The sequence below is a fragment of the Ursus americanus genome, chromosome 6 (genome assembly GCF_024610735.1).
Source record: "Ursus americanus isolate L20-20 chromosome 6, mUrsAme1.1.p, whole genome shotgun sequence".
Classification (NCBI taxonomy): Eukaryota; Metazoa; Chordata; class Mammalia; order Carnivora; family Ursidae; genus Ursus; species Ursus americanus.
This window is the reverse complement of record NC_142132.1, coordinates 39,318,462-39,330,340: the sequence shown is the minus strand read 5'-3', so window position 1 is coordinate 39,330,340 and position 11,879 is coordinate 39,318,462. Positions and strand designations below refer to the sequence as shown.

The following is an 11,879-nucleotide window of genomic DNA, read 5'->3' as shown; positions in this document are numbered from 1 at the left end:
GAGTTACATCCGCACTTGTCACCAAAGAAGCCAGGACAACACAGCCCCCCCAGGAGGACTTCAGAGGCACTCTCCAGATGCCAAGGGAGCTGTGGGTGTTGCTTCCCTTCCTGAGTCCTTGAGGAAGCCCGGGCCGCAGGCTTCCCTTTGCTTTTTGGAGAGTTTTCCACTGGGGCTGAGGCTGGGAGAAGCAGGGGGCGGGGGAGGGCACCTCGGGCCTGGATATTCGGGACCCTCATACGCTCTTCTCCCCCTCACTCTGTTCCTTGGAGGGAGGGTTCTTGTCCTGGCTGCCATCCGGGGGCGCCGGCTTGGCCACGGGGCTGGGGCTGCTGCTGGCGGAGGGCAGGAGGTTGGCCGACTGCAGGACGGCCTCCGAGTGCTCGCGAGCTTTCATGCGCAGGGCAGCCACGCTGGCCGTGCGGTTGCTCTGGCAGCCGTAGGTGGGAAGGAACGACAGCCCCATGGGGTCTGGGACACAGCAAGAGCACAGAGGGCCCCCTGAAAGGAGGAGAAACAACAGGCCGCCATCACTGCCCACATTCTGTCTCCCAGGACATGGGGGGGGCCGGGGGGGGAAGGGAAGGGGCCCTCTGATTCTGTTTGGTTCAGGACCTTAAAGGGAGAGGTGACATAATAAGAGCTCAGGACCCCAAAGATGCACAGGGCAAGAGGTCAGGTTTAGCTCAAGGAATCATCAGAGCACCGGGGAGACCGGACCAGTCCTGCCTCCCTCACCGACCAGCTGGACGGCCTTAGGCCAATGTCCTGGCTTCTCCTTCTGCGAAATGGAATGATACTTACCTCACAGGATCATTATGAGGATCCAAGGAAGAAATCCCACACTCCCCAAACTGGGTGCCAAAGCACCCCTGAGAATTCACAGGGACACTGTAGGGACGTTTTCAACCTTTGAAGACAGAAGGAGCCCAGCCATTTTTCAAGTGGCTGCTAAGTTGTCGGGACATTAAGACATACTGAGTTGCTTGAACCTAACCATTTAAGGAACGAAGCTGTTAGGTATTTCTTAGGGCCCAAGAGTGTCATGAAAAATTAACTGAGGCCCTCAGGGCGCCGTGAACTGGGGCTTAAGAACCTCGGAAGGAATCAGTTTGGAAAGCACTTAGCATAGGTCCGATGTGTGGAGCAGGGCTTAGGAGCACCTGCGTGGCCCCCAGCCTGCTGGCCGGCAGCGTATAAACCAGTCCGGGAATGCAGGGAACTCACCCCTCTGCCAGGCTCAGTTTGAGGATACTCCCCCTTCACGGGTCATCCTCAATGCTGCATTTATTCAACGACGATCGCATGAGCACCCAGCACTGTTCTAGACCCTAGTGGCCGTCAGCAGGAATGAGGCAAGACCTGACCCCTGAGCGCCGTCCCAGCGGAGAGGCATTCCGGAGAGCTGAGTCCCTGACACAAAGGCAGGTGGGGACCTGCGCTCTGGGAAACACGAATGGAGCACAAGGCTCGGCAGACACCTGAGGGCAGCCAGGCAGAGCGACCGCCACGTGAATGTCCCGGAAAGAGCACGCAGCCAGGAGAAGAGCAGTGCAAAGGCACGGACAGAGGAACAGAGGTTGCCTGTTCGGGGAGCAGCAGGGTGTTCAGACTGACCGAAGTCAGAGACTGCAGGCAAGGGCAGAAGCAGACGGGTCAAGGTCATCGGGGCCAAACTGCCCTGCAGGCTGAGCAGGAGTCAGTGCCAGAAAGCCTCAGCGGGTCAGAGTAGAGAGCGTCGCGAGCTTCTCTGCATCGGGGACAGGGTGGGAAGGCTAACGGGGTAAAGCAGTCCTGGGGGGCGTGGCTTGGCTCAACGTGGCTGGAAGGAAGGTGGTGAGGGGTGGCCAGATTCCAGGTTGTGGGGAAGGTTACAGCCTGCGCAGACTGCTCGTGGACCACAAGGAAGGTGATGGAAAGGAAGGGTCCACAAGTGATGCTTACGGTTGGGCCTGGGCACCCAGATGAATGGAGGTGCCATTCCTAAGATGGGGGCAAAAGAGCATGCTGTCTCTGTGTGTGTGTGCACACGTGTGTGCGTGTGTGTGTGTGTGTGTGTGTGTGCGTGTGTGTGGAGGAGGAAGATAGGGAGAGTCTGGCCATGGAATCTCGTGGTCCCGCTGCCCATCTGAGTTCTGACGGGAGAAGTGAGCACGCTCAGCAGCGCTGGCACCACCCCCGTCCTTGAGGGACACCGGTGCACTCCAACTGCCTACGCCAGACAGGTATGGGGGGCAGGAGTCACACAGACTGCACCCAGACACAGTGGGTAGACTCGGCTGGCGGCATGACGTACTTTGAGAGATTTTCTGAGCTCCCAAGACAGGACAAGTGGTGGGCCCGCTTGTGGGATCCCTGCGGGAGAGGCACATCCCCGCAGCTCCACGCCGCCCCCCCAGTCATCCTGGGCCAGCTCCGAAGCCAGATCGCGCCGGGGGAGCAGGAGATGGACCAGCATGGCCCTGCCAAGGACAGTTGGGTGTTAGTGCCTATCCCTGAGGCCTGAGACCTGGGTCCACCATGGCCACTGGCCCCACGTGGATGGGCAACCATCTGACAAGGGAGAGGGCCATAATAAGCCAGTCCCTCACCTCTTTCTGAAAGTGCTCACCAGCTTTGGAAGAAGCGGCACCAGAGATCAGGTGTACCAGGGGACCAAAATCCCTGTGTCAAATGAATCCGAAGTCCTCCCAGCAGCCTCCAAGCCCTTGCGTGATCAGGCTGGCACTGTGCTCTCCTCCTTCCCATGTGCCGGCCAGGACTTCTCTCACAGGCTCACAGAGCATCAGAGCAGAGCCGACACAGAGCTGTACTACCCAGTGTTATTATCCCCTTTTACAGATGAGGAGACTGAGGGTGAATAGTAAAAGTAGCCAAGCTGGGCCTCACCAGGCAGGGGGCCTGCGCCTCAACCATTGTGTCCCTCTGTCTGAAAAGAGGGCGCACGCCTCCCCAGCTTGGACACTTCCCCGGGCTCGGCCTGTGAGTGAAGAGCCCTTCCCTCTGCCTTGGAATGGTCTCCTCACACCTCTCTCTCTTTTTAGGGCTCCATTAGACCATCATCTCCTCAGGGGCCCTTCGGGACCTCCCCATCCAAAGTAGGCTCCCTGGTTACACTCCACACTGCTCAAATGTCACAGCATTGGCCACAAATGGTACGGGGGACCGTTGACGGTTTGTTGACTTGTTTGTTGTCTGTTTCCCCACCCCCCAAGAGACTGCAGACTCCCAACAGTTTAAGTATCTTCCTGTCTCACTCAGCACTCTGTCCCCAACATCCGGCACAGTGCCTGAAACAGGCCAAGCCCTTGGAAAATACCTATGGAAGAAAGGAAGGCAGGGAGGACCTCCAGCCCAGGACCCGCTTGTAGGATCAGCCCTCACAAGACAGCCTCAGTGGCAGCTGAGATGTTGCCCCCTCCTTTCCCGGGGACAGGCTTCCCCACGCCAGGGCCAGGGACCTTCCTCTCCCCTCAAGCACATGGGGCATCTCTCTCTTCCTTTCCAAGCCTGCTCAGAGACAGAAGGAAGCTCACCTGTACCAGCACCCACGGTGGCCCTGTCCCCATCCCGGCCACCCTGAGGGATGTGCTTTACTCATCCCCACTCTCCAGGTAAGGAAACCAAAGCTCCAGGAGTAACTGGCCCAAGTTTGTACAGTTTGCTGATAGGTGGGACCAGAACCTTCTGGCGGTGTTTCCGTTCTCCGGGACGATAACAGGAGGTTAAAACGCAGCTGTGGTCTCCTACCTCAATTCTGATGGAGGGTCAATACAGCAGGTAACAGACACTAGGACGAGTGTGGGACAAATCACAAAAGCCAACTTTACAAAGATATGTTCTGAGAGCCCATTTCACAGCCCCACACCCCCGGTGGGTTCTAGCCTAGCGCCATTTAAGGCAGCAGGAAACAAACAGAAAGTTACATTGGGTCAAACCCCGAGTCCACTTTTCCCATCAGGCCTCACTCAACATAGCCAAACCTCAGCGGGGTTTGCAGCCTTTGCTGGGACGGTGCCTGTACCATGAGCCCTGGCAGCCACCCGAGGACTGGGGCCCCCTCCAGGTCTCCCTCCCAAGGGGAGACCGTACGTGAGGAGACCACACATGAGGACGCTGAACCCTCTCAGCAGGGGGAACACTGGACACTTTCCTCTCTGTGTCTGTTCGGAATTTTTCTCATTTTTCTACAACAAATGTGAATTTCTTTAAAAATCAGAAACACAACTTTTAATTTTAAATGAATGTTAAGAAGAGGCACATCTGAGAGGGGCTGTGAGAGGCTGGGGAGCCTGAGCCGGGCAGGTACGGAAAGTCTAAGGGGCGCTTGCCTGGAGCTGGGGACTCTCAGCGACCTGGGAGGGGCCACAGTCGTCAGGACCCACCGTAGGCAGCCTGCCCGTGTCAGACCAGCCCAAGATGGTCAGGCTGATTCTCGCCTCCAGCGAGGCTTTGCTCTAATGTAAGCATCAAGCAGGGAGTTAAACGGTCTGTGACTCAGTGATGCATATACCACCTGCAGGATGAAGAAGAGCCACTTGGACAAAACAGAGCCTCTTTCCCTGGGATCCACAGCCTGCAGGGTCACACCTGCAGCAGGTGGGCTTCCAAGAAAGCCACCAACAGCTACACTCCTAGTCCTCAAACCCAGATTCGGCCGTAAGAGAAATACATTAACTCGCAGAACCAAGGCTGCGGGAGGGAGCAGAGTCTGTGCACATGATCTCGTTCACCTCCGACACCAGATGGGTGGGGAAACTGAGGACCGGGAACCCCCGACCCTGGGACACTCTGTGTCAGGGCTATGCGTACGAAGGAGAAATGCTGAGTCTTCAAAAGGAAGGAAGCTCCGAAACATCTACAACAGGGGTGAACCTCAAGGACGTTATGCTAAGTGAGTGAGCCAGTCACAAGAAAACAAATCCTGCCTGATTCCGTTTACATGAGATGCCGAGAGCAGGCATACTCACAGAGACAGAAAACAGAATGGTGGTTGTCAGGGGCTGGGGAGAGGGGAAAATAGGAAGCTCTCGTTCAGCGGGCAAAGTTTCCATTTTGGAAGATGAAAAAGTTCTGGAGATGGATGGTGGTGGTGGTTGTCCAACAAAAGAAACGTATTGAATACTTTTGGACTGTATGCTTAGAGTTAAGATGATCAATTTTATCTCCTACATATTTTATCACAATTAAAAATAAGATAAAGAAAAATAAATTTTTTAATTAAAACTGTAAGAGCCAAAAGAGAGTTTGGGTCAAGGTCATCAGGATCACGAGGATTGCCCATGGCTGTCGAGACTCGTTTACGGCTCCTCCAGGGGATGAGAACCTCCAAAGTCCTTCAGGCCAAGTGGTCCCACCCCAGCCACATACCACCTCACATCCATGGGCTAAGGGCCTCAACCCACCCCTCCAGTTGTGTCTTTGGCTAAGGAAGCAATGCATGGTTTGTATACCTCCCTTGAGCCGGGCCTCTGCCCCAGACTCAGCGCCATGCCTGTTGGGTGGGCATTTCCACAGCAGGACAGCAGATTCGGAGACATGCACTCAGGCCAACAAGATTCTTTGGCATACAGTCCCTGGCAGATGTCATCCTCTTTCCTCATCTACACCCCAAGTCCAAACAGCCACATCAAGGAATGCCAACCATTGGAAATCACTGTCTTTGCCCTACCCTTACTTGGATGGGAACATGGAAGATATGCTGGTCCAGAATGCAGATATGGGCAAGACAGACAAACAAGATCGAAATCAAACAAGGAGACAAACCTAATGCGCCAACATTTATCAGGGAAAGGTGTAAAGTCTATGATCTGTGCCCAAGGATCCAACGGTACAGAGGGGGATGTACCCTCTGCGGCTCAGTGGAGCATGTGGTCGATATGACTTCTCAGTAAGCTCACTGAGACAACATATGGTTATGGGTTGCCTTAACAGAGGCAGAACCTGTGGGGAAAAGGAGGATAAATTCTTTCTCCCCTCTGTCATGGTCAGATCATCAGACTAGGGGGAGGGGAGAGGGGAGGAAGGGGAGAGGGAAGAGAGGAGAGAGAAGTGAAAAATGGAAGACCTGGGGCTACTTAGCTGAGCTGACCTCAGGGCACAATGGACACAAGGTAACTGTCTCCAACTATCTCTCTGTGCAGGGGGGTGAAATAGAAGCAATGGGCAGAAGTATGGAAAAAAGGGGCGTTTTTCTTTCTTTACCATCACATACTATGCATATGCAGAGGGCTTGCTCGGTTCCTGGTCGTCATACCCTGAAGCCCCCTTGACAGGACGTTAGAGAATCTTCACGCACAATATGGGCTGTTGGACGAGAAAAGGCTTTAAATCCCTTCCAACAAAAAAGGAGTGGTTTTAGAATGGGATGTGAATTATAAAGTTGAGTTCTTCATTTCATTTTCCTTCATTTTCAGAATTTCAACTGATGGTGATAGAACTTAAACTGTCCAACCACCAGCATCTCCCTTACCTCCTATCACCCTTTTTTAACAAAGAAAAAAATGATTTCCACAAACAGGATTCTCTAAAACTCACTCCTGATTTCTTCATGATTCCACAGTACCAATAGCATCACCAGGTTTCACCAGGTGCCTCCTGCCCAAACAGCTTCAGTGGCCTGGACCCTGACTAAAAACCAGAAGAAACAAAATGGAGATTCGTCCTCTGGGGTGCTCAGCACGGCAGATGAACCAGTAGTTACCGAGTAAAAACCCAGACCCCAAAGCGCCTGCACTTGGCCCCTGAAAAGCCATCCTCAAGGCCCTCACCAGAGTACTTAACGATTCTTTCAAGTGCACTTCTAACATAAATGGTTTGGTTTAAAAGACTAAGACAAACTAGAGAGGGGGCGCCTGGGTGGCACAGCGGTTAAGCGTCTGCCTTCGGCTCAGGGCGTGATCCCGGCGATCTGGGATCGAGCCCCACATCAGGCTCTTCCGCTATGAGCCTGCTTCTTCTCCCACTCCCCCTGCTTGTGTTCCCTCTCTCACTGGCTGTCTCTATCTCTGTCAATCTTTAAAAAAAAAAAAAGACAAACTAGAGAGAAACGTGCCTGCTAATGGCAGATGCACTGATGGGAAATATTGAGAAAAGACACAAAAACTTAGGGCAGCCAAAAGACTCAAAATGCACAGTAACCTGGAGCCATCTGGTACCAGGCCAAGCAAACAAAGGGGTCCACCTCAGCATGGCCCCACTGCTCTGACCCCCAGCAGCAACCATCACAGAGAGAGGACTCCCAAAAGTGTCTTGACAACTGCCCCCAGCCTGTGACTGTTAGTGATGGCAAGACACTGAGCCAGCCACAAGAGGGGCCACACACCCCCCTTTATTATGTCAGGGAGGTTGACCCTCAGGAAAATGTCTACCCCAAAATTAAGTCATCCATTATCAAGATTCCATAAAATGAGAACAATAGCCGGCCATCCCTGGGGCCTGAAAATAGATGCAACCTGCCTCTGAGGCAGAAGAAAGTGGGATTTGAAGTTTGGTCCCCCCCGCTGTTCACCAGTCATGGGGTTTCTCGCCATCTTTGCACACTTCCGGTTCCTCATCCCGGAGGGGAGGTGATTCACCCACCTTTGGGAGACATTCCATAGCACACCCAGTACTAAGGCCTCAAACAATTACTATTTCCATAGCCCCATACAAATTGAAGGATAATTCTAAGTCACAATTCACAACTTATTCCAATTACCGATTCATTTCAGCCCCCCACTGAAGAGCTGGCCTTGTGAGCAGCCCCCTGGGACACCCCGGATGAGCCGTGAGCTCTGCCACTGCCGGAGAGTGTGCGGGGAGCATCCCCCAGCTCTGTTCCCGCTCCCGTGAGATGCCCGACCGACGGCCACTCTGTGTCCACGGCTGTCCTGCTTCCTCAGTGGAGCCTTTCCCATCAGACCAAAAACTAAAATAACGTATTCCGCCAACAGAATGTTGAGGAGTAAGACAAACTTAAAAAGTGTCATTTTTTAATTACTTGATCTCCAGAGTTGGGGCTCTAGGGGGTTTTTCCCTTTTTTTTTTTAATCTATCAAAAAGGTATAAATCATGAATGGACTAAAAATTAAATTAGCTACAAAGTAAGTCAAGCCAGTGTGGCCTATGGTGACTGTAACTGTGACTAACCTCATGGCCCAATAATCGGGGACGGACTGAATAAGTTATAGTCACCCACAGAGAACACACTAGGGCTATGACAAAATTATATTATGGAAGGCTACTTAGCGCCATGAAAATATTAATCATGATGACATAAAATAATGAAATATTAAGTGTAAAAAGTAGGTTAAGAAACAATGAAGGCAATGGGATTCCATTTTGGTACATGTCTGTATGCGTTGCGTGTATACCTAATACATGCACATGTGCATATGTACATATGGTTAGACGCCATATCCAGTGGGATCGCAGATACAATACACATAAAAATATACAAGTAGAAAATATGGATAAACTTCAACTTCTGGGTTTAAAATCTTTCATTTCTCAATAAGTCATAAAATACATGAATTCATTAGAGATATGTATTTATAGATGGGAAGAAAACAAATATACCAAAACCAAATAGTCACAGTGGTTTATTCCAGGTACCAAGGTTTGAGTGATTTTTATATTTTTCTTTGTGTTTTATTGTGTTTCCCACTCTTTCTATCCTGACCAGGTATTAATGTCATGAAAATGGTGTCCTTTTTGTGCCTTGTGATTCCCAGCCTTCTCCCTTTCAGATGAGGAGAACAGATGCTCTCCTTTAGGACGGAGTCCCACTGAAACTGCCAAGGCATAAGGGCCGCGTCCTCAGCACCCAGCTGCAGCTCCTTACCTGCTAACGGCCTCGGTCTACCCTGACCAGTGAGCCTGGTATGGACGAAGCCCATGGAAAACTCGTCAGGAACACTCGGTCCATCTCCCGTTCTGTGGGGTTCAAAGTTAGCAAGTCCCTTTGCGTGGGGTATGAACAACCCGCCAGCAGACGAACCCCCTAAAGGACCACAACCTCTTCCCTCTGGCCCTACCAAAATGTGCCATCACCACCGTCTGCACTGGAGCCATCTGGCCCTTAAATGCAGCCTGAAAATGATTTTGTTTGGAGAACATACTACCTCCTGGACGCTAAATTAAAACACGCAATTAGATTTCCATTAAGTTACAGCAAATTCTGGTGAATTGATCTAATCGGCCTCCATTCCTATATGACATCATGCTTTAAAGGCTTGGCCTGAACATAAATACTTAATGTAATAAATACAGCCTGAAATATTTGATCTCCTTGGCAGTTTAATTGACCTACTATAGAGACTGACAGGAAAAATTAAGTTAGTTCTGTCTCGTCTCTGCCAATAGCACATTTTCATCATAAAGGCACATGAACTACAATTTTGGTTACAAGTAAACCTCTTGCACACTGATTTCTTGTTGAACGTTCAGGTTACGGGTAACAGAATCGAACAAGGAAATGAGTGTGTGGGTTTATGAAACCTTTAACACAAATACCATAGTTCATGTCTTTTGATGGATAGATAGATAGATAGATAGATAGATAGATAGATAGATAGATAATAGATAGATAGATAGATAGATAGATAATAGATAGATGATAGATAGATAGATGATAGATAGATAGATAGATAGATAGATAGATAGATATAGATAGATAGATAGATAGATAGATAGATAGATAGATAATATATTTTGTGATTTGTAATACCAGCCCCTCGTCGTTCACAAGACTATGTGAGTGGGGTTGGTAGATGCCTACCGCACTGAAGCACAGATTTCTAGATGCCGTGGTTATGTGCGATCACCAATAATTAAGTGCACAAGGTCAAATTCATACCCAAATGTCTCCTACCTCAGAACCCCTGACGTGCTTCCTCCCATCTCCATTTTACAGTTTATATTGCCTTTGACCATGAGTTGTGTTTATTTTGTACCCAGCTCACGTCCCAAACTTGCCGTAAGCGCCCTTCACCCACTCTCACCCCTATACTCCTGATGCCAGACCTGAAATGTCCCGTTTGGGTAAAAAAACAAACACTGACTATTTGGGGAAGGAAGAAAGGGAGGGGGAGTCTCTGCTTCCTGACTGAGCTGGCATACTTTATAAGGTCCTCAGAGTTACCATCTCCCAGGTTCTAAACTTCCCCGGTACCTCGTGGAGAGAAACAGTGCTCATGGCAAAGTTGCTCAATCTGATTCATGTCAAAATCCCCAGGTTAATTCGGCAGGTTATTCTGCTAGATTTGACGCCAAGTCCCACCCCGTCAACGCCACCCACTGCTCCTACACCCTCTGTCTTGGCATCTGTTCATTTGCTCAGCAAATGCTCCTTGATGGGAGGAAGCTCGGCCAAACATTCCTCGTGCTGTGACAGTCTCAGGGCCAGCGCCTGGGTCCCCTTTCTGCTTGGATGTCTTTGGAGGGGCAAACAGAAAATGACAACACCCAGATCCAAGGGTCCTGGCACAACCCAGGGAGCAGCAGGGACATGCGTTCTGGGCAGTCCGATGCCAGTTAGCACTGCCCTCCCTCCTTCGATGGGCAGTCTGCTTCTCCCACTGCCTCTGGGCACAAGCCAGAAACTTCTGCTCAGCTCCCCACACTCCAGGGCCCCATTGATTAGCAGGAAGGGCAAACCCATCAGCACCCATAGGAAATGGCTTCTGGAAAGTGAGTTGCAGTTTTTAAAGCCAGAGAATGACAGCAGGTGCCTGTAAAAGGAACAGAATCAATACAGGGTGTGGAGAGCTGGACGATGGAACACCTGGGTCCCTGGCTTGTCCGACTCCTGACAGATGTACTACGTGACCTTGGGAAGTCCTATCCCCTCTCTGGGCCTCAGTTTCCCCACCAGATCCTGGAATGGTAACATACTCATCAAGAAAATGAGTTCTTTTTCATTTCACATGAAATGAAATCTTACAAATCTTACAAATCTTAAGCACTGGGATTCTCTACCCCTGTCTTCCTGACATCAACAAGCCATGGAGAAGGCTAGGGTTGACCCAACCACTTTTCCCATAAGAAGTGACTACCTTCTGCCCCTTGGGCTCAACTTGAGGCCATGCCATCCTCTCCTGGGAATATGGCCCCAACCAACCTCATGCTTTGCCCTTTCCTCAACACACTAGGCCTCACTGCCTCAGTGCCTTTGCTCATGCTGTTTTCTTGCCTGGGGTCCCCTCACCCTCCAGACAAGTCCTATGCTTCCTTCAAGCCCAACTGAAACATCACCTCTGAAAAAGCTTCCTTATTCCTGCAGGGAAAAATGCCCTCCCTCCTCAGGGCTTCCCCCACACCTTGCCTGCCCTTGTTGGCCTCTACGAGAGCACATGACGGTGTCACATGAGATAGAATTCTTTGTTGACTGTCTCTCCAAGCCCACCCTTGGCCTGTGAATCCCTTAAGGTCGGGATGTGTCTAATTCATCACCAGAGGTTTGGCCTCTGGTTTAGAGTCTGACAAAGCTGGGCACGTAGTGGGTGCTGAATGAACAACAGGAGGGCCCAGTTGTTTCTGGGGTCCAAAGGGGGGCCAGCCCTGCAGGCTAGTGAGGCCAGTCTCCCACACCCACAGCAGCATCACCTGCTTTTTCCTCCCTTACCCAAACCTCACTACCATTTACTCTGCACCAGACTCAGTATTTGGGGCTGAGGTGAGTGGCTTGGAAGGACCTGAGTCAGATGGCCAGCACCCTTAAAGTGCTTGTAGTCGGGATTGGGAAGCAAGGTAGGTTCAAAAACAAACCCCAATTCAAATCACGGTGCCAGAGTAACCTCAATACCTGTGTCAGTCTCCAAAGAGGACCTTCAGTGAGCCAGCCTCCTAGCTTTCACACCTGTGTGCAGCCCCCTCCATGCAAGTCCGGGTTGGCCCTG

The 11,879-nt window shown here is 51.1% G+C and overlaps 1 protein-coding gene across 1 annotated transcript in view; it reads right to left on the bottom strand.

Annotated features, from left to right (window-relative positions):
* Positions 1 to 235: 235 nt before the first annotated feature.
* Positions 236 to 11,879, bottom strand: part of DRGX (dorsal root ganglia homeobox) — a 29,191-nt gene continuing 17,547 nt past the window's right edge. Inside the window, exon 6 of the mRNA XM_045809893.1 lies at positions 236 to 501. Within this exon, the coding sequence (XP_045665849.1) occupies positions 236 to 501 (266 nt within the window). The remainder of the gene's footprint in view (positions 502 to 11,879) is intronic.